The 27,362-nt window shown below is 37.0% G+C and overlaps 1 protein-coding gene across 2 annotated transcripts in view; it reads right to left on the bottom strand.

The window, feature by feature from the left end:
* TWSG1 (twisted gastrulation BMP signaling modulator 1) overlaps window positions 1-27,362 on the bottom strand; it is a 65,784-nt gene that overhangs the window by 16,249 nt on the left and 22,173 nt on the right. For both annotated transcript variants that reach the window (XM_038543854.1, XM_038543853.1), the window contains exon 3: window positions 14,769-14,868. In XM_038543854.1, coding sequence (XP_038399782.1) covers window positions 14,769-14,868 — 100 coding nt within the window. The remainder of the gene's footprint in view (window positions 1-14,768; window positions 14,869-27,362) is intronic.

The following is a 27,362-nucleotide window of genomic DNA, read 5'->3' as shown; positions in this document are numbered from 1 at the left end:
GTGTAGAATCAAAAAAGAATATACACAATTATCTGGAAAAGCTATTAAAATACTCTTCTCTTTTCCAACTACATAGTTGTATGAGGTTGGATTTTCTTTATATATTTCAACCACAGCAAGAGATCACTAAAGATTGAATTTTTCGGAGTATTAAGGAGTTCTGAGATTCAAAAAAAAAAAGTTTTGGAACAGCTGCATTACAAGAACAGATGGAAAGAGACTGTAGCCATTGTAGCTATACCTCTAAGGCAGAATGTGCCCTACAGTTATCCAAAAAGGGCAGTGGGATTCAGAGCATGTGATCCAACAGACCTCATTTTGAGCAGCGTATGAGAATGGATGGAAGTTTTCACCTCTTAGTTTCCTCATGTGAATATAGAGCATAAATGAGAATCCCCTGTGGGTACGTATAGTTTTAAGAAGAATCAATACTTAGTTAATAGTATAATTATCTTTTCCTGAAAACAAACTCTTATTGTTTTCAAACTACAGATTACAAAAAAAGGAAACAATTTGTCTAATGATATGGAGAAGATACAGTGATGCAAAAAAGGATACTGGGAAGGCAAATAATGACTGAAACTGAGAAAGGAGGACATGCCATTGTCTAGAGCAACTTTCTTTAATCCTTTAAACCCCATGCCCTGTTTTTATAAACAAAAAAATCTCTCCACCATGTGTCCTCTCATGAGTTGTCATAGCAATACAATGCCTCTCAAAGCAGACTCAGTGCATAACACCAAGTATAGTAGGGCAGAGGCAGCTTTAGGAAGGGCTTTAACAATATAGTCCAGTTTTCAGAAAGTCCATCTAAATCAGGCTCCTGCCTCTCTCTGTGTCTCTCACGAATAAATACATAAAATCTTAAAAAAAAAAAAAAGATTTATTTGAGAGAGACAGAGAGAGAGAATGTGAATGGGGGGAGGAGCAGAAGGAAAGAGACAGAATCTCAAGCAGACTCCCCACAAGCATGGAACCTGAAGCAGGGCTCGATCCCAAGACCCTGAGATCATGATCTGAGCTGAAATCAAGTCAAACACTTAACTGATTAAGCCATTCAGGTGCCTCTCTCTCTCTCTCTCTCTCTCTTTTTAACAGACCTTTTTTACAACAGTTGCATAGAACAATTGAAAAGACAGCACAGAGTATAACTAATACCCCCACCCCTAGTTTATTTATTAAAAGATTTTATTTATTTATTTATTTATTTATTTATTTATTTATTTATTTATTTATTTATGAGAGAGAGCGCACAAGAGCACAAGTGGCAGGAATGGGAGGGGAGAGGGAGAAGCAGGTTCCCTGCTGACCAGGAAGTCTGACACAGGGCTCGATTTCAGGACCCTGAGACCATGACCTGAGCAGAATGCACTTAACCCACTGAGCCACCCAGGCACCCCTCCCCCAATTATTAACATCTTACATAATATGGTACATTTGTTATAATTAATGAACCAATACTGATAAATTATTATTAAATAATGTCCATACTTTACTCAGATTTCTATGGTATTTACCTAATATCTTTTTCTTGTTCCAAGAGCCCATTTAGGATGTCACACTGCATTTAGCCATCATGTCTCTTTAGTTTCTCATGGTAGTTTCTCAATTTTCCTAGCTTTTGATCACTCTGACAGTTTTGAGTAGTACTAAGTCAAGTATTTAGTAGGATGCACTGTTTTTAGAATTTGTCTGTTGTTTTTCTCATTATAAGATTTAGGTTATAGGTTGGGGGGGAGACCACCTAGATAAAATGCTATTTTCCATCAAACTGGATCAAAGATACAAACTACAGACAAGATTTCTGACTGCTTATATCGACCTTGATCACCTGGCTGAAATAGTGTAGGTCAGATTTCTCCAACCTTCCTGTACTGAACCATTCAGAGGGAAGTCACTATGAGTAGCCCACACCATGAAGGGTGCAGTTATGTTCTCCTGCCTTGAGGGCAGAGCATCTATATAGTTACTTTGAATTCTGCTTTGGAGATCTGTCTCTTCTCTTCCACTAGTTAACTTACTTAATCAATTATTTATATCAATACAGACTCATGAATATTTATTTTATACTCTTGGTTACAGTCCAATACTACTTTATTTTGTTGCTTATTTTTTCTAGCTTTAGGCACCAGGAGCTCTTTCAGTTGGCTCCCACGTAAAGGTAACACACACACACGTCAAATGGCTATTTTTTTTTAAAGCACTTCCTTAACTTCTGGTACTTTAACATGTTCCAGGCTGATCTTCTATATTTCCTGCCTTGGTGTTAGAGCCAGCTGTTTCTCCAAGAAGCATGGCTTCTCTTATTGGAGAATTATATTAGAAACCAAGATCTGAGTGCAAGTGCACTCATGGTACTGGTACTGGGGCAGGATCCCCCTTTAAAATGTCTTTTTAGCACTTGTTGGCATCGATGAGCACTGGGTGTTATACTATATGTTGGCAAATTGATTTTAAATAAAATAAATAAATAAATAAATAAATAAATAAATAAATAAATAAATAAATATTTCTTAAAAAATAAAATGGCAGAAGATATACAGGACATATACTACAAACAAACTCAAAGTTCTTTCTTGGATAGTATACACATGAGTGATTCTAAAAATCCTTTAAATCAAAGCAGGCCCTTTGCTTTGGCTGGGGCTCATATACAAATATAAAAGCAAAATAATTTCATAATGTAATTCCCAAAACTGTTTTTATGACAACTTAAGGGACTTTTATTTTTTTAATTAATTTTTTAAAAAGGATTCTATTTATTTATTCATGAGAGACACAGAGAGAGAGAGAGAGAGGCAGAGACATAGGCAAAGGGAGAAGCAGGCTCCATTCAGGAAGCCCGAGTAGGACTCGATCCCAGGACCTCAGGATGATGCCCTGAGCCAAAGGCAGAGGCTTAACCACTGAGCCACCTAGGCATCCCAAGGGACTTTTATTACTTTTTATTTTTTAATTTAATTTTTTTTAAAGATTTTATTCATTTATTCATGACAGACACAGAGAGAGTGAGAGGCAGAGACATAAGCAGAGGGAGAAGCAGGCTCCATGCAGGGAGCCCAATGTGGGACTCGATCCTGGATCTCCAGGATCACACCCTGGGCTGAAGGCGTCCCTAAATCGCTGGGTCACCGGGGGTGCCCCTAAGGGACTTTTAGATAATAAGTAGTTTATGTTAGAAGTGTGGGGCCAATTGTCATTTCTAAGAATAATAGTCCCATGGATATCACAAAACAGAATATATTTTTTTAAAGGTTAATTTGAAATAAAGATATAGCTATTCAACTTCTCAAGAAATACCGGAGTTAAGTGATTACTATTCCATTCTGGCAAAAAAAACAACAACAAAAAAACAAAACAAAACAAAACAAAAAAAACTCACTCTAATTAAAAAAATAATTGCCTAACATAGCTTATTTTGGGAAAAAATGTAATTGAAGTTGTTCCTATTTATTATGCTGTGACTCATATTTGATATATGTAACAGATTATGGTGGGCTGAAAGTAAAGAAAAGGATATTTAAGGACTATTCTTAAAGAAAATTCACTCTAAAGAAGCGACTCTTACCAATAAAAAACATTTGTGTCCAGAGTCATTTTGGGATTAGTTCCTGGTCTGTTTTTTTACAGCAGATAAATTAAATTCAGTTTTGTTACTTATCACTTTCCAATATCAATAAATCAGCTTTAAAAGTGAACTCTGAATAGGCATATATGACCCTAGTCTTGGGTGTCCTTAAGTACTTGTTGGGTAACAATTATAAATACCAAATAGCCAATCAAACATCTTTAGCAAAATAAAATCAAGTAAAAAAATCCTATGTTTCTTGATATATCAATTCTGGCATATTTATTAAATCAACACAACATTTACAACAGCTATGGTGGAGACCATAATGTATCTAAATAATATGCATAGCTTTCTTAAATACTATCAGTATTTTAAAAAGAGAAAATAGAAAATCATGTTTGTCAATAAGGATTTAAAAATAAATATTTGCTACAGGATACAAAATAAATATATAGAAATCTGTTGCATTTCTATACACTAAAAATGATGTAGCAGAAAAAGAAACTAAGAAAACAAATCCATTTACAATTGCACCAAAATAAAATACCAAGGAATTAACTTAACCAAGGAGGTTAAAGACTTGTACTCTGAAAACTATAAAATACTGATGAAAGAAATTGAAGATAACAAAAACAAATGAAAAGACAAACTATGGATTGGAAGAATAAATATTGTTAAAATGACCATACTACCCAAAGCGAAAACAGATTCAGTGTAATCTCTAACAAAATATCAATAGTAATTTTCACAAAACTAGAACAAATAAGCTTAAAACTTGTATGGAACCACAAAATACCTTAAAAAGCAAAAACAATCTTGAGAAAGAACAAAGCTAAAGGTACCACAGTCTCAGATTTCAAGACATACTACAAAGCTGTAGTAATCAAAATAATATGATACACAAAACAAACACATAGATCAATGGAACAGGATAGCGAGCCCATAAATAAACCCACACCTATATGGTCAATTAATCTACAAGAAGGCAAGAATATAAATGGAGGGGCATCTGAGTGGCTCAGCTGGTTAAGTGTCTGACTCTTGATTTGGCTCAGGTCATGATCTCAGGATTGTGAGACTGAGCCCTGTGTGGGGCTCTACGCTAGGCATGGAGTCCGCTTAAGATCCTCTCTCTCTCTTTCCCTCTCTCTCCCCCAAAAAGGATATAAATGGGGAAAAGACAGTTTCTTCAATAAATAGTGCTGGGAAAACTGCACAGCTACATGCAAAAGAATGAAACCGGATCACTTGCTTACACCATAAACAAAAATAAACTCAAAAACAGATGAAAAATCTGAATGTAAGACCTGAAACCAGAAAGGTCCTAGAAGGCAACAGCCTCATGGACATTGCCCTTAGCAACATTTTTCTAAATATGTCTTCTGAGGCAAGGGAAACAAAAGCAAAAACTAGTAGGACTACACCAAAATACAAGTATTTTACACAACAAAGGAACCACCAACAGAACAAAAAGGCAACCCAGTGAAGGGGAAAAGGTATTTGCTAATAATATGTCTGATAGGGGGTTAATATCTAAAACATATAAGGAACTTACACAGTTCATCACCAAAAAACAAATAATCCAATTTAAAATGGGCAAAGGACCTGAAGAGAGATTTTTCCAAAGAAGACATTCAGATGGCCAACAGACAAATGAAAAGATGCTCAACATCACTAATTATCATGGAAATGCAAATCAAAACCACAATGAGATATCACTTCATTTATGAGTCAGAATGGCTAGTATCAAAAAGACAGCCAACAAGTGTTAGAAAGGATGTGGAGAAAAGAGAACCCTCACGCACTGTTGCTGGGAATGTAAACTGATGCAGCGACTCTGGGAAACAGTATGGAGGTTACTAAAAAAATTAAAATAGAAATACCACGTGATCCAGTAATTCCACCTACTGGTCCAAGAAAAATAAAAACACTAATCCAAAAAAAATACACGCACCCTCATGTTTATTGTAGCATTATTTAAAATAGCCAAGACATGGGCAGCCCCGGTGGCACAGCGGTTTAGTGCCGCCTGCAGCCCAGGGCGTGATCCTGGAGACCCTGGATCGAGTCCCATGTCAGGCTCTCTGCATGGAGCCTGCTTCTCCCTCTGCCTGTGTCTCTGCCTCTCTATGTCTCTATGAATAAATAAATAAAATCTTAAAAATAAAATAAAATAAAATAAAATAGCCAAGACAGGGCAGCCTGGGTGTCTCAGCAGTTCAGCACCGCCTTCAGCCCAGGGCATGATCCTGGAGACTCGTGATCGAGTCCCATGTCTGGCTCCCTGCATGGAGCCTGATTGTCTCTCTGCCTGTATCTCTGCCTCTCTCTGTTCCTCATGAATAAATAAAATCTTTTAATAAAATATAAAGAAAAAAACAAACAAATAAATAAAATAGCCCAGATATAGAAGCAACCTAAGTGTCTATTGATAGATGAATGAATGAAGAGTAGAAATACACACATATATCTAATGGAATATTACTCAGCATAAAAAAGAATTTGCAACAACATGGATAGACCTAGAGGTTATTATGGTAAGTAAAATAAGAGAAAAACAAACACCATATGATTTCACTTATATATGGAATCTAAAAACCAAACACAGAAACAAAAAAGCAAGAATAGATTCATAAATACAGAGAACTGATGGTTACCAAAGGGGAAGAGGTGGAGGTATGGGCAAAATGAGTAAAGGGGAGTGGGAAGTACAGGCTTCCAGTTATGGAGTGAATAAGTCATGAGGACGAAAGGCCCAGAATAGAGAATATAGTCAATGGTACTGAAATAGCATTTTATAATGATAAGTAGTAGCTACACTTATGGTGTGGATAACATAAGGTACAGAGTTGTCAAATCACCATACCGTATACCTGAAACTAATTTAACACTATATCAACTATACTTCAGTAAGAATAAATAAATCAAAATTAAAACAAAAAATAACAACATAGGGTAGGGTCTCAAAGTCATTTATTTTTAATGAAGGTGCTTTCTGCTGTATTCTAACTTCATTCATGTTTTCCTGAAGTAGGAATGTAATTTGATTGTGTCTAAAAATAACTAAGAAAACAAACACTTACCACACTAGTATTTTAGTTGAATTCTTAGCACATATTTGTTCTTTAATATTAGATAGTAATAAGTATTGGTGTGAAGCAAGACAGAAATCCATTCTGTGTTGTAGCCAATGGATACACCTGGATTTGATCTGAGCTGTAAAAGGCAGAATCATAAAAAAAGCCTGGATGTGCTAAAAGGAAGAGGCCAACATTTCAAGTAGGTTGGTACTAGAATGGTAGCCATGAGTTGAAAATCAGAGTTCAAGGAATTCATAAGGTAGATAAAGGAGCAGGAATACAGAAGAAACATGTGATCAATAGGGTGGCAGAGCCGGTATCTTAAGGCTCAAGTTTGTGGTTCAAGTACCAAGTGCATAGCTGTCTCATCTTGTTTTCCTGGGTTTTGCAGGCACTGCCTCTTACTTGACACCTTCCACCTTCTTTTGCCCTTTTCATAGGCTTTTCTCCTCACCTGGGTGAGATCTGGGATCTTTGAAATGGTGTGGACCAAAATAGTTCGACAAGTTATTGTTTCTAAGCAGTTTTTCAGAAGGCTCCCTAGCCTAGTCTTGGAATCTATGATACTTTCTTTCATTAAGTACTAATAGTGACTTTAGTATCAGAAAGAATCTAGTATTTCCAAATTAACACCCAAACAGTGGACCACTGAATTCCCAACAGGAAGAAGCCTACATACTTTGCTACCTCAGCAGGAGAAAGGAAGATTTTCTTCTCTCCTAGCAACAGCCCAAACGAGAGACTATCTCAGTTGAGCCACTGAGAAGCCACTATACTTTCAACTCCTAGTTTATTCCAGTGCACTTTTTGTTTACAACAGTACTCCTAACTCCTCCCTGTCCTCTATAAAAGGATGTTCCTCTCTGTTTTCTGGACTTGCCTATTGTTTTGCTATAGCTTGCATATCCCAAATTGCAATTTCCTGCTATCCTCAAATAAACTCATCTTTGTTTGTAAAAAAAAAAAACTGACAATTTTATTTTTATGGTTAATTGTAGAGTCTATTATAGTACGTACCATTTCATAATTTTCTAAAATGCATTTTAAACCACATGATACTGTATGATTCCATTTATGGGAAATTAAAGAACAAGCAAAACTAATCTAAGTAGATAAACTCAGAACAATAACTATAAAATGGGAATTAAGAATCAAAAACTATAAAGCAGACAAGTAAATAAGAACAGAAGTCGAAACAAGAAGCTTAATTCAGGTTACATTTTGTTTAGGTAGACCAAATTGCTATTCTGGACAGGGGCTCCTTCATAGCTGTTAGGCTCACTTGTTTTCATTGTACATTATCCTAAAAGTGCAGGCTAATGCCAGACCCAAAATATAAAATAGAGCATTTCATTCACACAAAAACTTAATATTGTCAATGGTCTGTTTTTGCACTTCAGGGCAGAAAATCTCAGGGGAAAAAAGGGGAGCCTAATATATTAATACTTTTTGAGAATCAGTTTTCAGGGGCTAAGCCTGGTTGGAAAGTCTTTTACAAAGAACATATGTAAGCCTAAAGGGAAGAAAAGAATCCTTTTATTAACCCTAGTACGTATGTAGGTATGCTTGAAATTAATATACTGTGAGTAGAAGAGCAATGAATGGATGCCTAGCCTTACTAGATATTAAAACATTTATAAGGCTTCTATAAAGAAAACAGTGTGGTTTTGATGTATGAACAGACACAGAGACCAACAGTATAGCATACAGAAAACTCAGAAATAAAGCAAAGTACATAGATAAAGGTGGCAACTGAAATCACTGGGAGACTTTTAAATAAATAGGCGTATGACTTTATAAGTAATATTTAAATGAACAGTGGTAGTGTGAAAAAGAAAAAATGGGATCCATAGTTCATATATAAATCAGGATGAATTCCAAATGTATTAGAGTTAATTATATGTAGATAAATAAATAAACAAGACCATACAAATACTCTCTGGGATTAGAGGGAAACCTAACTACGACTCAAAATCTACGAACAATGAAAGGAAACACTGATAAAGTTGACTACATAAAATAAAAAAGCTTTTCAGGATAAAAAATAACAAAGAAGGTTAAAATACAAATGAAGAACTGGGAACTTACTATGAAAGGATCAGACTGGAGGATAACCAATTATGGTGTATAATTTACCACTGTACCCCACCTCCCCAAAACTGAATTAGAATCTAATCAGTCTTTAGATATAATCTCCAATCTATAGGAAATAGGACAAAATAACAAGTTAAATATGGGAAGCAATTAGCCAAATCCAGAATGTGATATATTTTCCATCATTATTCACTAGTTTCTTTAACAAGTCCATAAAATTTTAAAAGGTGGTGAGGGAAGGAAGAATTGTTAAGCGTTTTAGGTATGGTGATGACACTGTATTGTGTAAGAAAATTTACTTTTTTTTTTTCTTGAGATGTACAGCAAGGGACTTTGGAGATGTAGTGAAATTATAATACTCCAAAAAAAGAAGGCGGGGGGGGGGGGGGGCGGAATGGAGATACACAGTTGAATGAATGGATGAATCAAGTATGGCTGTTGAAGCCAGGGAGTAGGTACGTAGCAGTTCCTTGTACTCTCTCTTTTTGTGTACATTTGGAAAGGTAAAAACAAAACAAACACTAAAACAAATCCAAAAAAGCTGCAGGTAAGGATCTAGCATCCCAAAACTACAGGATTTGAGAAATATGTTCAACATAAAAATGAGCTACGGTGGCTACTCTTACCTTAAGAGAAAATCAGAAAAGAGAAACAGATTCTCTTAGGAAAGTTGCTGGAGGAGCCTGCTAGACAAGTTATGTGCTCAAAATCCACAGAATGAGAAGGGAAGGGAAGGGGGAAGGGAAGGGGGAAGGGAAGGGAAGGGAAGGGAAGGGAAGGGAAAGGAAGGGAAGGGAAGGGAAGGGAAGGGAAGGGAAGGGAAGGGAAGGGAAGGGAAGGGAAGGGAAGGGAAGGGAAGGGAAGGGAAGGGAAGGGAAGGGAAGGGAAGGGAAGGGAAGGGAAGGGAAGGCTGTACTCTAATTTAGGTCCTCCCAGAGGCCTGTGCCCCATCCTTGAAAAGTATGGGGAGTGGTTTTCAACTTAGAAAGGAGGACCAGCCACATATTTGCAGAGGACATCACAAGAGCCTAGTGTGGAAGAAAACTGCTTATAAGAAAAAGAATACTGCTTTACAAAAACAAAACAAAACAAAAAAACAAAAACAAAACCTGGAAGATGGAAATTTTATCCTAGAGAGGAGAAAGATTAACTGAATTTTAAATGAGAGATAAAGTTACAGTATGAACTTACTTGAAGTTTAAAACTAGTGATTAGGGCAGCCTCCGTGGTGCAGCAGTTTAGCGCCGCCTGCAGCCTGGGGTGTGATCCTGGAGACCTGGGATCAAGTCCCACGTCAGGCTCCCTGCATGGAGCCTGCTTCTCCCTCTGCCTGTGTCTCTGCCCCTCTCTCTCTGTCTCTATGAATAAATAAAATCTTTAAAAAAACAAAAAACAAAACTAGTGATTAAATCCTTATAGGTAAATAATATATGTATTTTTATTTATTTATTCATGAGAGAGACAGAGATATAGGTAGAGGGAAAAGCAGTCTCCCTATGGGGAGCCGGATACAGGACTTGATCCCAGGACCCCAGGATCATGACCTGAGCCAAAGGCTGAGACTCAACCACTGAGCCACCCAGGTGCCCTATATTTTTAAATATGAACTAGCCTAGAAGCTCACCAGTTGCTTCTAGAATTGTAGAGGTATGACTGAGTTTAAGTGTTCTTTTTCAGCAGAATTATAGAACTATTTTCCTAGAAGAGGAGGCTGAATGGGGGTACCTGGCTGGCTCAGTCTGTGAAGCATGTGACTTTTGATCTCCAGGTTGTGAATTTGAGCCCCATATTGCATGTGGACATCATTTAAAGAAATAAATCTTTTGAAAAAAATAAGCTGAATGGCACTGTTTCCATTGTGTGATGAGCAAAACATAACACACACACACACACATTATTTTAGGCAATGCTAAAAGTATATTTGTATATTTGGCATCCATGTTGAATTAAATGCTTATTCAGGGGTTAAAGGACTTGTTTTCTCATTTTTACTTTCATTGTACATATTAAATAAACTTATATTTAATGTTCTGAAATAATTAAAACCTTCTTTTCTTTTTTTTTTCATTAACAAAACTTAAAAAATGTCCATCAAGAGGGGATCCCTGGGTGGCTGAGCAGTTTAGCTTCTGCCTGTGGCCCAGGGCATGATCCTGGAGACCCAGGATTGAGTCCCGCGTCAGGCTCCCGGCATGGAGCCTGCTTCTCCCTCTGCTTCTCTCTCTCTCTCTCTATCATGAATGAATAAATAAAATCTTTTTAAAAATGCCCATCAAGAGCATTAACTATAAACGGTCAATCTTGGGAGAATAATGCAGTAAGAACTCATTTATTTGACAGTCATAAAACACTGAAGTACCTTTTATGTGTCAGAAACTATACCAGCTATTAGAGGTACCAGATGAACATAAGATGACAGAGAAAAGACACTCTGTCCCAGTTCTCTCAGAATTCACTACAAAACTATCAGAAAAACAAGAAATGGAAACATTCCACCTTGGAAGAACCTTAGAGCTAAGGGTAGTAGAGTAAGCAGTCAGCCCCACAGGCAAATGTATGTACACCACAGAACTCTAGGAAGACTCAGGAGTTGCAGACAAACAGGTAAGGCGAAGCAAGCTTCTTTTGAGGATAGTTATGCCTCCTGATCGGTCCCTGCCTCTCTCCTCTCACAGTTGTAGAAGATGATAGGTTATTCCCTAGAGAAATTAAACCAAAGAGGGCCTAGACTGGGACTATCAAAAATTGTAAAGGGTGGAGATGAAGATGGGAAGAAATAAGGAAAGTAAATGACAGTATGCTTTCTGAATACCGACAGGACCCCCGAACATTTGCAGCCAGCCATATCACCCACCCTACCCCAGGTAAGACACTCAGATTCTTCCCTGAAAAGCTATATGATCCCAAAGAGAAAAATCTATAGATACTGAGACAGAGAGCTCCTCAGTGAAAAAGTCTGCAATCATCTGACTGGCAAAATAGATTCCATGCCCTGTCTATGTACACAGGGCTCCCAATTAGATCAGAATGCCTAACTTTTATCCATCAATAGATGGCCAAGGATTACCAGTCAATTGAGGAAATGGAAACAGTGCAAAGAACAGAAGGAAAAACTTCAACCACAACTCAACTCCATAATTAACAGTCCTAGGAAGATAAGAAAAATATCTTATCTATAAAAAAGGAAGAGTATGCTCCCCAAAAAGGACAAGCAAAGAAGGGCGCTTGGAAATTAAAAATGAAAGCCAAAATTTTAAACACGAACACAAAGTCTAGAAGATTAAGAAATATTTCAGGAAGTATACTCCAATATAAAAAAGACAAAATAAGGGCAGCCCCAGTGGCCCAGCAGTTTAGAGCCGCCTTCAGCCCAGGGCGTGATCCTGGAGACCCGGGATCGAATCCCACAACGGGCTCCCTGCATGGAGCCTGCTTCTCCCTCTGCCTGTGTCTCTGCCCCTCTTTGTCTCTCTCTCTGTGTTTCTCATGAATAAATAAAATCTTAAAAAAAAAGACAAAATAATAGTATTCATTTAATAAACTAGTGCTTATACTATCTTACATCAAACTAATATGGAACACTAATTTATTCAATAGATTGCTAAAGTAAGGGCAGCCCGGGTAGCTCAGCAGTTTAGCGCTGCCTTCAGTCCAGGGTGTGATCCTGGAGACCTGGGTTCCACTCCCACGTCGGGCTCCCAGCATGTAGCCTTTAAAGATTTTAAAATCTTAAAAAAAAAAAAAAAAAAAAAAAAAAGTGCAGTATCTTAAAAAAAAAAAAAAGATTGCTAAAGTAATTACTGATTTAACTAGAAGTAGTGATAACTGTATTGGGAAGATAAAAGAAAAGAGCGAAACTATCATCTACCATAAGAAGTCAATGAATAGTTTCTAAAAATCAAAGAATCAAGACAATGGTATAAGGATATTACTTAAAATTATGGAAGTAAGACAATACCAAAGAGTCAGAAGTTGTCTCCGACACAGGATCAAAGCATTGGGAACAAGCATGCCAGCAGGTTGTTTAGTATGACATGAATGTACTTCAAGTATGTACATATAATCCACTTTTATAAGAATAATGGTTAATTTTAAAAGATCGAAATGACACCATCCTGTTCTTAAGGGGTTTATACTATGTTAGAAGAGACATGCTACACAACAATGATAGTAGTGTGCAGTACATGACCTAACAGAAGCAGACAATCTGAGTAATGCAGAGAGGATCCTATCTCAGTCAAAAGAAATGTTTGTGAGACAAGGGGACACTTGAACTGTGGTTTTAGAGAATGAAAAAGGGTTAACTGGTAGGAGAGAGGATGATGAGTGTTTCTCCCATCAGCAGTCTACACATGTAAATTTTCTTTCAAAAACACGTGATAACATTCCATAAATACACTTTTGCACACTGCATTTTTTTTAAACATTTATTTATTTTAGAGAGACCAAGAGAGAAAGAGCACAAGCAGGGGGGAGAGGAAGAGGGAAAGGCAGATGGAGAGAATCTCAAACAGACTCCCTGCTGAGAGTGGAGCCCAAAGGGGGCCTCAATCCCACAATCTTGAGATCATGATTTGAGTTGAAATCGAGATGGGGGCAGCCCCAGTGGTGCATCGGTTTAGTGCCGCCTGCAGCCCAGGTTGTGATCCTGGAGACCTGGGATCAAGTCCCACGTTGGCTCCCTGCATAGAGCCTGCTTCTCCCTCTGCCTGTGTCTCTGTCTGCCTATCTCTCTCTCTCTGTGTCTCTCATGAATAAATGAATAAAATCTTAAAAAAAAAAAAAGAAATCGAGATGGAAGCTCAACCAAATGAGCCACTCTCAGGTGCCCCCCCCCCTTTTTATTTAATACATCTCGGGCACTATTCCTCAGAAAGCCTTTAAAAATAGCTTTTAGTTTCTCAAAAGAAGAAAGAAAGAAAGAAAGAAAGAAAGAAAGAAAGAAAGAAAGAAAGAAAGAAAGAAAGAAAGAAAGAAAGAAAGAAAGAAAGGAAGGAAGGAAGGAAGGAAGGAAGGAAGGAAGGAAGGAAGGAAGGAAGGAAGGAAGGAAGGAAAGAAAGAAAGAAAAGAAAGAAAGAAAGAAAAGAAAGAAAGAAAAGAAAGAAAGAAAGGAAGGAAGGAAGGAAGGAAGGAAGGAAGGAAGGAAGGAAGGAAGGAAGGAAGGAAGGAAGGAAGAAAAAAAGGCTTTTGGTTTCTCAAGGATCTTTAGTGAAATCTTTTCATTTTTTAATTTATTTTTAGAGGCAGGGAGGGGCAGAGAGGGGGAGAGAAAGAGAGAGAGAATCCGAAGCAGTCCCCATGCCCAGTGCAGAGCCCCACAAGGGCTCAATCTCACCACCCGAAGACCAAGACCTAAGGCAAAATCAAGAATCAGGTGCTGGGATCCCTGGGTGGCGCAGCGGTTTGGCGCCTGCCTTTGGCCCAGGGCGCGATCCTGGAGACCCGGGATCAAATCCCACATCAGGCTCCCGGTGCATGGAGCCTGCTTCTCCCTCTGCCTGTGTCTCTGCCTCTCTCTCTCTCTCTCTCTGACTATCATAAATTAAAAAAAAAAAAAAAAAAAGAATCAGGTGCTTAACTGATTGAGTCACCCAAGCACCCCATAGTGAAGTTTTATATAGAAGAAAGATAACCTATTTTTAATATAATTATAGATTATTTTCATAGTATTTTATAGTATTTATTTTTATTTTATTTAGATTTATTTTATAGTATTTATTCTTATTAAAAATTCAACAGTATGAGATATTAAAAATAAAAGGTAAAAAAATTCCCATTGTTCTTCCATTCCTCCTTCCATGAATAAGTACTTTGAATTTCCTTCCAGACCTTTCTCTATAAAAATAAAAATGTGCATATATATAAATACCATTCAAAACAAGCAAATGCAATCATGTTCTATATACCTACTACATCTTATACCCACACTACTCTATACAAATAAGATACACATATATTCTTTAAAGTCTCTTAAAGACAAAGATTCTGTGATAAATATTAAGCTTTACTGCATGTCAACTTACCAACACAATCACAGCACTCATCCCAAAGGGTCCCAAGACACAACATACATTCCTTGCAGCAGGAACAGTTTCCTTCTCCAGGTCGGCACTGGCAGAGCTCCTAGAAATAAGATAATTAAATTTCAAAATCTGAAACTATATTTAAAATTGTTAGTTTTTTGCAGCAAAACCCCCACATTTGCATTTATAGTAATCTACCCGTCACATAATTTTTTTAAAGATCATTAACTGTTTGTAGGAACATAAATATCTACAACATCAAGTAGTTTTATATTTTCTTTTTAAAAAAATATTTTATTTATTTATTTACTTATTTGAGAGAGAGACAGAGAGAGAGCGCACAAGACAAGCACAAGTAGAGGAGAGGGAGAAGCAGACTCCCCATCATGCAGGGAGCCTGATGAGACTTGATTCCAGTATCACAACCTGAGCTGAGGGCAGATGCTTAACCAATGAATTACCTGGGCACCCCAGATTTTTTTCTTTTGGATGCATTCAGTGATCTATTTGGATGCTCTTATCTTATTTTGAAATAGAGAAAACCTTTTACTTTATAACCCATAACTTTACCCCCTATACTGCCTTGAAAAATCATTCAGTAGGAGTATAAAACATGCTTTTCAGCTATTAGTTATTGTTCAAATTAAATAGTCAGTTTGTAGTGGGAGCTGTGGTTTCTCAATATGTGGAGTATGAATAAAAGCATCTTTCAAAAACTGCTATTTTTATTGGCCTACAACATATTAAAGCAGTGTGTTTAGTGTGGTAGACTATTTAAAAGAAGACAGCAATTATTCTCTCCCTGTGTCCACCCACCCTTTTTGCAACGGAACTTTGCAGCTCTTCTGATCAGGAGGACAGTATTTATTTTCAGATTAGCTTTAATCAGCAGAATTTGGTGAAAGTGACATGTCAGTTCTGAGTCTGGGTCTCCATAGCACTGAGTGCTTTTCCTCTTCCTCTCAGAACCTACCTCTCCTAACATGCTTTGAACCTAAGTATTGGAAATACAAAAGGAAAAAAAACCCAACTCAGTAAGTAACTCTGTGATGGGCAGGTTGGTCCACTTGAAGCACCCTATCTCATCCAGCCTCCAACCAACCAGCAGCTGACAACAGACACAGAATGAGCCCAGAAAAACCATACAGTTGATAAAGGCCCAGACTGCCAACTCACAGAAGAGCTAAATAAAGGGTTATTGTTAAGCCGCTAAATTTTGCTTCCTAAATGAGGCTTTAAGGTAATTCCTTTAGTCCTTGCCACCAGGCAGCCACTCCTAAACAAAGCTAACTTGAAGGGAAATTCTGTAGCCACCATTTCCTACTCAGCTTTCCATTATCCTACTCAGATACCATATACATTTTTTTAAAACAAACATAGCACATAATATTTATACCTATTAAGTTTATCTTATTACATTTCTAGACTACTGAAGTCATTCCATCATTCTAGTATGACATGATTTTTGCAACACTGATATTTAATTCCTTGTTTCTTCTCCACAAGTCCCTTAGCTATTTCATAGCACTTTCAAGAATCAACATTTGCACTATTTTCTAAGTAGTTCATTAGTTTCATGTCAGCGCATACTTGTAGCCTGATGATACATGCAAGCAGCAATACTTTATTACTTTATTACTGCCTTATTAAAATAACAAAAAAACAGGCTAAGACTCTTTCTTTCTTTCTTTTCTTTCTTTCTTCTTTCTTTCTTTCTTTCTTTTTCTTTCTTTCTCTTTCTCTCTCTCTTTCTTTCTTTTTAAAAATTAAAAAAAAATTTTTTTTTTTAATTTATGATAGGCACACAGTGAGAGAGAGAGAGGCAGAGACACAGGCAGAGGGAGAAGCAGGCTCCATGCACCGGGAGCCCGACGTGGGATTTGATCCCGGGTCTCCAGGATCGCGCCCTGGGCCAAAGGCAGGCGCCAAACCGCTGCGCCACCCAGGGATCCCCTCTTCCTTTTTTAAGTATTAAAACTTCAGAACTGTCCAGTCAGGCTGAATTCATGTACTGCAGACCTTAGGTAACTTTGCTAGGTCTCTTACAGAGAGACTAAAAGGGCAGGAACTTGCTAAGTACAGGTGCTTCATCATAAAACTGGTGATGCTTGATTCAGACAAACTCAAGCTTACTTGGAAACCTAGAAAAATCACAGTTGCCAAAGATATACTTTGTGACTGTTTCTCCATAAAAATCTGTCTATCCTGTCTTTGGAATGAGAGAACGTTTTCTGAGTATACATCTTTTAAAAACACCATCAGAGTTAAGGATATTGATATTTATTGTTTTTTAGTTTTAGATAGGCTACCACTTAGTCACAAGAAATAAAGCTTCTTTTAAATTTTAATTTACATTATACATAGAAAATATCCCTTTACTCTCTTAGTTGCTTGAATTTCATGATCTATTTAGCTCAGAAGAAGCAAATTAGAAAGTAACAAATTTACTCAAAGAATATATTTCTCCTTTTTCTAAACAAATGCTTATTAAATGAATTACTGTATATCATACTAAATAATTTGAAAATGAATGTCAATGTAACAGCTTCCCGTCTGAGTCATTAAACCATTCATTATGTCTTTTTACTGACATGAATCTGTAAGGTGTTTTAAATTGGAATGAAAGGGTGGTGATACCTTAAGATTACTAAGAACTAATGGAAGGTTAAAACTAAGACTATTTAAAGCTGCTTCAACTTGCCTGGATCACGTAGCCCTCAAGATTAAATCTATTTCACACCCTCTTAATAGATGCCTATACTTTTACATGCCAGTATGATGGAATAATATACTCTAGTAATATGCTTAATGATTTATAATATACTGATAGGATATAAAAGGAAAGGCTATAGGAAGCCAAAATATGAGGGAAATAACTTGAAGGTAAGTTTTATTACTGCCTTATTAAAATAACAAAATAAAAAACAAAATAAAAATAAAAAAACAAAAAACCAGGCTAAGACTCTATCTTTTTTTTTTTTTTTAAGATTTTATTTATTTAGCCATGAGAGACAGAGAGAGAGAGAGAGAGAGGCAGAGACACAGGCAGAGGGAGAAGCAGGCTCTATGCAGGGAGCCTGATATGGACTGGATCCTGCCGCTCCAGGATCAGACCCTGGGCTGAAGGTGGCACTAAACGCTGAGCCACCTGGGCTGCCCCAGACTAAGTCTTTCTTGATAAAAATTACTGTGCTACCTGGTTGAATACTAAGTAACAATAAGCCAACTAGTACTTTTCTTTCTTTCCATCTTACTAAAGAATGCAAAATCTTTGTCTTAATAAAATAATCTCATAAATTAAAACATTTACAGAGTAAATAAGCCTAAAAATATATCAAATAATCTCTATTCTTCATAGCTCATGTCAATATTTTTTTTAAAGATTTTATTTATTTATTCATGAGAGACAGAGAGAGAGAGAAAGAGGCAGAGACACAGGCAGAGGGAAAAGCAGGCCCCATGCAGGGAGCCCGATGTGGGACTCGATCCCAGGACTCCAGGACCATGCCCCAGGCCAAAGGCAGGCGCTAAACCTCTGAGCCACCCAGGGATCCCCATCATGTCAGTATTCTTTTCAGGAGATTCAAAAATAAGAAAATGAGATCCTCCAACCAACCTTTTAGTCAGGATTTATGCCTTTTCAATTTTCAAACCCACATTTAACTTCTTATTTTCTTGAAGAAAATTCCAGCAAATTTAATATATGGTAGTTAGGATCTCAAAAACCTCACTGCAGATCAGGAGAGCAAAAATATATAGAAACTCTTTGCACTATGACTATGGTTAAGTCAAGAAAAAAATTGAAAGCAATGAATTTCCATGTGTAAATAAGATGAATAACAACCATGTGTGGCTCACCAAATTCATTCTTTTCTATTCACTTTACATGTCTTTCAAAATCACATTATTGAATGTTTGGTCATAAAGATCTTTGGAAATGTGCACTATAATTTTCTTGACAGCAAGAGAACTATGGTTATAATGAATGTTTCTAAATATAAAAAACACTTCTAACATGCTTTGAACCTAAGTATTGGAAATACAAAAGGAAAAAACCCCAACTCAGTAAGTAACTCTGTGATTATCAAGGATCACAAAAAAACAGTAATAATTATTCCATTTAAATTAAGCAGAGGAGGGCAGCCCCGGTGGCGCAGCGGTTTAGCGCTGCCTGCAGCCTGGGGTGTGATCCTGGAGACCTAGGATCGAGTCCCATGTTGGGCTCCCTGCATGGAGCCTGCTTCTCCCTCTGCCTGTATCTCTGCCTCTCTCTCTCTCTCTGTCTCTGAATAAATAAAAAATAAAAAAAATAAAAAAAAATAAATTAGGACGAGGAGTGCCTGGGTGGCTCAGTTGGTTAAGTCTTCAACTCTTGATTCTGGCTCAGACCATCATCTCAGGGTGGTGAGATGGAGCTCTGCACTGGGCTACTCACTCAGCAGGGGGTCTGCTTCTCCCTCTCTCTCTCTCTCTAGAAAATAAATAAATTTTAAGAAAATAAATAAATTAAGCAGTCTTCTTCACTTAAAAAGAAGTCTTTATCGTTAATGGTTTTAGTTATGAAGACCTAAATGAATCTTCAGTATCCAGAAAGTCTTTCCTAAAGAGGTTATAGTCAAGGGATACTTAAAAAAAAAAAAAGTATTTTTTAATTATGAAAGACTCAAAAATATATACTAGAGTCAAAGGAATAACACCCCAAATTCCACCCACTTTGGTAAGCTTCTACACATTTTTAACAAAATAATGATTGCATACTCTCCCAATGTAAAAAAAAAAAAGCATTTCCCTATTAGTAGAATCTGTCAACATAATTTAATAACTGCATAATAGTATATTCTATTCAAATAGTATATTCAAAATTCAGAAATAGACCTTAAATCCTGATCCCTTCCACATCTTGTTCACCTTTTTTTTTTCTTTTTTTAAATCTTGGGTTTTTTTTTTTAATGGCCACCATCGGGATGCACTGGCACTGCTCTGCCACCTGCAGTGGCTTCAGAAACATGTGGCAGCACAGACGGGTGGCAGAGCGGCATTGGGGCATGCTGCAAGTTGTTGTGGGTCTGGCTTATTAGACCCTGATACCATGGATGTCCCCACGTGGAGGTCGAGGAGGTCAAGCTGTTGCTGTAGAAAATGCTCCCGACACAAGGCAGATACAGACACAGATAAATGTGGTTGGACCCCTTCACTTTCTGGGTTTCCCACTTTCTTATTCTTTATCAAAATTTTTATCATCATTATTCTTCTACTTAGTAGAAAAGATGGCTGACTTGAGATGTGGAATTTTTCTGTTTGGACTGGCTATTTATATATTTTCCTAACCGTACAATGACCAAACTTGAGTACTGCTCAGTTGAATGGAACATGTGATCACAACCTAAGGCAAAGTTCACATAAGTCCAAAATAAAGACTGATTCAATGCTTCCATGATTACAACTACTACCTCCCCTAAAGTTCCTAAGTAAGCGTTATATAATACTAATAGGCACCGTTCTAAGCATTTTATATGCATTATCTCAACTCTCATAAAGGCCCTTTCAAGGCAGTTATTATCCTCATTTTTCAAGTAAGATTATAAAATTTATACAACATTCATTTAGTAAGGGGATGAAATTTGATGCCAGTTTTGGTTAGATATTCTTGTTTTTTAAACACTGGAATGAGAAATATAAAGCTTATTTCTTATTAATTTAGCATTTCAATAATTATAGTTATTACTTTCTTAGAGAGAATGAACCCATAATTAAACTTAGATAATACTCTAGGTTGTTCAATCAAAGGCATTATTATATCTTTCACTCTCTACCTGAATACGATTAAAAGTGCTATTGCCCAAGTTTAATCATTGCCTGTAGAGGTAAATAAGTATCATTGGCTAAGAGTTGCAAAACCAGTGAGTTGGAATTTAATACTTAATTCTTTTTGTTGTTTCAGCTAAAGACTATCTCATCTGCTTTCTTAGTCTGCAACTCTCAGAGAAAGTGTGGATGTTGCTCTTGGGACAGATGAGAAGAAGGCTGAGGAGGTTAGTGATTAATTTGTCTGAGTTCCTGCAACCCGGGCTCTGACATCAGGTTTTCTGACTCAAGGCCGTTCTATCAACACTGCTCTTGCATGCTGGAGTCAGAGGAACACGCAACAAGTACTATGCTAGATGTTTGTGAAGTAATCGCATGGTTCAATAAATTTATGATGGAAAAAAATCAAAACTTTATACTAAAGAGGAAATAGAAATTTTTACATTTGGGCTACCCTATATGAACCAGAATGAGTATCCAGAAAGAATTTGGCAAGCCGCTTAAAAAGCCAGTATGAGATGAAAATCTGACAGGATGAAAAGTTTTAGGTAGAGTCTAATAATTTAAAATGTATTACATTTTAATGTATTAGAAAAATCTTAAATATCTCAGAAATTTCAAATCTCTGAAGGCCAGAAGACAAGGATTTTACATAATTATTCAATCAAGAGTCCATCAAATCTATTGTCTACTATTGTCTATACTTCCTCTGCAAAATAAATTGGGGGGAAAGGGTGGTATTCATCTAAGACTAGACTTTAAGAGTTAAAATTTATTGGGACACCTGGGTGGCTCAGTTGGTTAAGCATATTACTTTTGATCTTGCTCTCAGATCATCTCAGGGTCGTGAGATGGAGCCCTGCAATGGGCTCTGGGCTGGGCATGGAACCCACTTAAGATTTTCTCTCTCCCTCTCCCCCTGCCCTACCCCCTCCATTCGAACTCTCTTTAAAAAAAAAGAGAGAAAAAAGTTAATTTTGTAAACTTCGAAATCTCCAGGCCAACAATGAAAAACTAATAACTTAAGGAAGAATCTTATTTATATTCCAGTGTTTGGTTACTGATAAATATTTCCATTCTCTAACCATTGCCAAATCTAGAAATTTGTTAATACTGTTGTTAAAACCGGGGAACATCACTGAAAAAAACATGATAGTCTAGAAGATAGGAAATGAGTTGGATTTATAGGATCTAGACTCCTAGCCCATAACTGCTCTGTGTAACAGTAGTTCTCAGTTTTTCAGTCATAAAAAGAGGATAGTACTGCTGGATTTTCCCATATAGGTTTTGACAACGTAGGCAGATAATGGCTATCAAAGGGCTTTGGTGGCCTAGCAGTCCTGCTACTACATATTTACTTAAGAGATATGAAAACATACATCCATACAAAGACCTGTAAGTGAAAGCAAAATCAACTTTATTCATAATCACCAAAAACTGGCAATAATCCAATGTCCATCTGCTTGTAAATGGAAAAATAAATGTGGTATATCCACACAATGAAATATTACTCAGCAGTAACCTAATATGCATAATAGGGATTAATCTCAAAAGCATGAAAGAAGTCAGGCAGACACAAAAGGCTACAAATAGTACGATTCTGTTCATAAGACATTCTGGAAAAGACAAAACCATAAGGAAAAAGATCAAATTAGTGGTTGACAAGTGCTGAGTCTGGGAAGGAGGCTAGTTTCAACCACAAAGAGACCCAAGAGGACTTTTAAGGGAAAATATTCTCTACCTTGACTGTGGTAGTAGTTACACACGAGAGTATGTTTGTCAAAAATCATAGAACTATAAACCTAAAAAAAGTAAATTATATTGTATGTGAGTTATACCTCAATAAATCTGACTCCAAAAAATGGTTTGAGAGATGAGGGAATACTTTATTTCACCTTTAAAAGACTGGTATGGTACACTGTGGGCTGTAAATTTATTATTTAGATAAACCTGAATTCAAAATACATACAAGCTGGTACTAAAGAAAGCAATGCAGAAGACAATTCTAACTCTGAAAATGTATTTCTCTATTTTACTTTTAAGCTAAAACTAAACTTCTCTGACATACTTTTCTTTTTACAAAGAAATCTAAAACAATGCTAGTGAAAAATGCAGAACACAAAACTTGTATATGTAATTGTTAGAAATCACCTAAACAGAGGCACCTGGTTGGCTCAGTTGGTAGAGCATGTGACTCTTGGTCTTGAGGTTTTAAGCTGGAGCCCCACACTGGGTGTAGAGATTAACTTAAAAATAAAAAATCTTTTAAAAAAATCACCTAAACAGGGGATCCCCCGGTGGCTCAGCGGTTTAGTGCCTGCCTTTAGCCCAGGCCGTGATCCTGGAGTCCTGGGATTGAGTCCCATATCAGGTTCCCTGTATGGAGCCTGCTTCTCCCTCTGCCATGTCTCTGCCTCTCTCTCTCTCTGTGTGTGTCTATCATGAATAAATAAATAAAATCTTTTAAAAAAATCACCTAAACATAGAATAAAAACCTAGAAAGGGCTTATCAAAGTATTAAGAGTAGTCTGTGTTTGGAAAATAGTACTGTGAATGATTGTTTTCCTTTTTTTACTTCAATGTATTTTGTGAATTTCCTTAAAAAAATTTCCTATTTTGTGAGTATAAAATATTTTTATAATGGCAACTAAATATTTATTTGGCTACTGTGACTTCTTAATCCAGTTTAATGTTTGTATGATTTAAAAAAAAGACACTAAAAAACACAAACCAAGGTTCTTAAACATTAAATTAAGCAAACTACAAGTATTTATAGTATCTTGATCTTAACCCCTTCCCCCATAAGGCCCTGCAGGGAAGATGGCAGAGTAGGAGAACCCTAAGTTAACCTCATCCTAAGGCTACAACCAGGTAACACCCACATCAGTGTAAATAACCCAGAAAACGACCCGAAGACCGTCAGAACAGACTCTCCATGGCTAAATATAGAGGAGAGGCCTCACTGAAGAGAACAGGAAAGGTGGAAGATGCAGGGGCGCCAAACAGACCTGTGAGACTATCTGCTAGAGGGCAGGATGCCGTGGTGCCGAGAGGGGAGAGAAAAAGACCTTCATGCCAAGCACCCCTGGCACGAGGAACCATCGTGGGGAAGATGAATCCTCCCGACATTTGGCTTTGAAAGTCAGAGGGGCATCATTTTTCAAGTTCTCACAATCAGTGGGGCTTAACACTCGGAACTTTAAAACCAGTGAGCTCAGCTCTGGAAAAGCCAAAGGGCATAGGAAACGGGAGTTCTTGCCCTCAAAGATACAGCACAGAAGCAGCGATGTGAAAAATGCCTGAGTATAGAGAAGGGAAATTGGTTAGGAATCTTAGAGCGTGTGCGAGAGGTGCTGGAATGCTGGGAGGCTTCTGCAAACATAAAAGAGCTGGAGGGTGCCAATGGCCTGCCCAGACTCCCAGCCTAGATACTCAGACACATGAGAGGACACCTGCGGGAACCAGCACACCACAACGCTCTCCACCTAGCTCTCCTCCCAGCTTACGTCTCCTGCAGACCTGCCCCTCCCATAGGCCCTTGGCTAGAGCCCATCCAAAGCAGTGCCGCAAGCCTGGCAGTGTTCAAGGGGCCCTGACAGGGGCCAGTACCACTCCAAAGTGACTTCTGTCCCAAGGAGAGGGGAAGATCATCTCACACCAGTCAGATTGTAGCCATGCTGAAATGAAACTAAAGCTTCTCAGGGGAAAACATAAGGAAAACACCCTGCAGTTTGGTGCTACTGCATCTCTGGCAAATGCCTGGTCTGACTGGCAAGCCAAAGGCAGCCCCCGACTGGGCCCTCTAACAACACAGGGACCAAATCCTGCCCACAACAGGCAAAGACAGCCATTGCAGATGACTGAAAGCAAAGTGGCTCAGCCACAACAGTAGAGCACATACAGCACACATAGGAGATACTCATGAAGTGCCAAGTTCTTATGAAAAGGTGACACTACACTGGAGGGCACTATAGGACCTCTTCTTCATAAGGCTGCTACTTTCAAGAGCAGGAGACATAGCTGAATTTCCTAACACACAGAAACAGACACAAGAATTAGTCAAAATGAGGAGACAGAGAAATAAGTCCCTAGTGAAAAAAATGGGACAAAATCACAACAAGACAGCTAAATGAAACAGAAATAAGTAATATAGTTGATAGAGAATTTAAAGTAATCATTATAAAGATACTCACTGGACTTAAGAAAAGAGTAGAGAATCTCAGAGGACCTCGACAAAGAGACAGAAACATGAAAAAAGAGAAAACATAAGAAACATAAAGAACCAATCAATCAGAAATGAAGAACTTAATAACTAAAAATAAAAATAAAAAATAACTAAAAGTAAAAAATTTACTACTTATTCCATGAAATGGAGTAAGTAGTAAATTAAAGGAAGCAGAAGAACAGATCAGTAACCTGAAGGACAGAGTAATAGAAAGCAATCAAGTTGAACAGAAGAGAGAAAAAAAATAATAAAAAATAAAAATAGATTAAGGGAATCAATGACCCCATCAAGCACTGTAACATTCACATTATAAGGATCCTAGAAGAAGAGAGAGAAAAGGGGCAGAAAATTTATTTGAGGAAATAATAGCTGAAAAATTCCTGAATCTGGAGAAGAAAACAGAGCAAACAAACACAAAACCAGTACAAAGAAGGAAATAATAAAGACTAGAGCAGAAATAAATGAAATAGAAAAAAAAAAAAAACAAACAAACAGAACAGATCAATGAAACAAGAGCTGGTTCTTTCAAAAGATCAACAAAATTGACAAATCTTTAGCCAGATTCAAAAATTAAAAGAAAAAGGAAACCTTCTAAATTCATTCTATGAGGCAAACATTACCCTGATGCCAAAACTAGACAAAAGAAATCACAAAATAAGAGAAATATAGGGTGTGTATCTCTGATGAACACAAAGCAAAATCCTTAACAAAGCATTAGTAAAACTGGGACGCCTGAGTGGCTCAGTGGTTGAGCATCTGCCTTTGGCTCTGGGCATGGGATCTGGGATCAAGGGATCTGGGATCAAGTCCCACATCAGGCTCCTCCCGGGGAGCTTGCTTCTCCATCTGCCTGTGTCTCTGCCTCTCTCCCTCTGTTTCTTATGAATAAATAAATACAATCTTTAAAAAAAAATGAGTAAACTGAATCCAAACATACATTTAAAAATTGTTTACCATGATTAAGTGGGATTTATTCCTGGGATGCAAGGCTGGTTCGATATGCACAAATTAATCAACATGATACATCAACATCAACAAGAAAAAGAACATAAACCGTATGAGCATTTCAACAGATGTAGAAAAAAGCATCTGACAAAGTATGACATCCACTCATGATAAAAACCCTCAACAAAGTAGGTCTAGAGGGAACATACCTCACACAATAAAGGCCATATATGAAAAACCCACAGCTAACATCACACTCAATGTGCAAGTGATGAAAAACTGAGAGTCTTTCCTTTAAGATCAGGAACAAGACAAGGATGTCCACTCTCACCACTTTTATTCAACATAGTACTGAGAGTCCTACCCACAGCAATCAGAGAAGAAAAATAAAAGTCATCCAAAGTAGTAAGAAAGAAGTAAAATTTTTACTTTTTGCAGATGACATGACATTATACATGGAAAACCTTAAAGACACCACGAAAAAACTACAATTCATAAATGAATTCAGTAAGGATGCAAGATAAAAAACTGACACACAGAAATCCACTGCATTTCCTATACACTAATAATGAAGTAGAAAAAGAGAAATTAAAATAATCCCACTTAGGGGATCTCTGGGTGGCGCAGCGGTTTGGCGCCTGCCTTTGGCCCAGGGCGCGATCCTGGAGACCCGGGATGGAGTCCCACATCGGGCTCCCGGTGCATGGAGCCTGCTTCTCCCTCTGCCTGTGTCTCTGCCTCTCTCTCTCTCTCTCTGTATGACTATCATAAATAAATTTAAAAAAAAATTTTTTTTTAAAATAAAAAAAAATAAAATAATCCCACTTACAATTACACCAAAAGAATAAAATGCCCAGGAATAAACTTAACCAAGGAAGTGAAAGACCTATACTCCAAAAACTATAAAACATGGATGAAAGAAATTGAAGAGGACACAAATAAATGGAAAGATATTCCATGCTCATGGATTGGGAAAATAAATATTGTTAAAATGTCCATACTACCCAAAGCAAGGAAGAAAAGGTTAATTTTTTAGGTTATTGTGATTAAGAAGGCCTGAAGTTATCTGAACTACTTACATTTTTAACTTAAGACAAAATACACTTGTAGAAAATAGATTAATAAAAAATTACTTAGAAATCCCAACTTATTTCAAAAATCTAAGATTTGGCAGTTTAAAAAGCAGACTGTTGATTTAGTACAAATAAGTGCTAAATAAATATTCAGATAACCAGTAAAGTGCTAAAATAATGCATCAATGATCTCTGAACATAAGTTTGAATTTTTTCATGAAATATAATGTTTATACTATACTAAATATGACCATAAACATTAGCCAAAGGTACTCACAAGGCAATAATGGTTTTTTCCATTCATAATAAAATATAGATCTTAAGATTTCTGGGGTAAAAGTACAATACTAATACAAATTTTAAATATTCTTTTACAGAAAAAAATAAAGATATAGTTAAAAGCAAAATCTTATATGACCATTTTTTCCCTCTGAAATAGAACATTTAAACCATTCATTATATAAGCAAGGAAATACACAAGATGACAATTTTACTTTCTTAATGTTTAAAGTTAGATTTCTTTCCTGCCAGAAACAAAAAAATAAA

Source organism: Canis lupus, chromosome 7 (genome assembly GCF_011100685.1).
Source record: "Canis lupus familiaris isolate Mischka breed German Shepherd chromosome 7, alternate assembly UU_Cfam_GSD_1.0, whole genome shotgun sequence".
Taxonomy (NCBI): Eukaryota; Metazoa; Chordata; class Mammalia; order Carnivora; family Canidae; genus Canis; species Canis lupus.
Note: the sequence above shows the minus strand (reverse complement) of the source record. Positions and strands in the feature narration are given on the sequence as shown.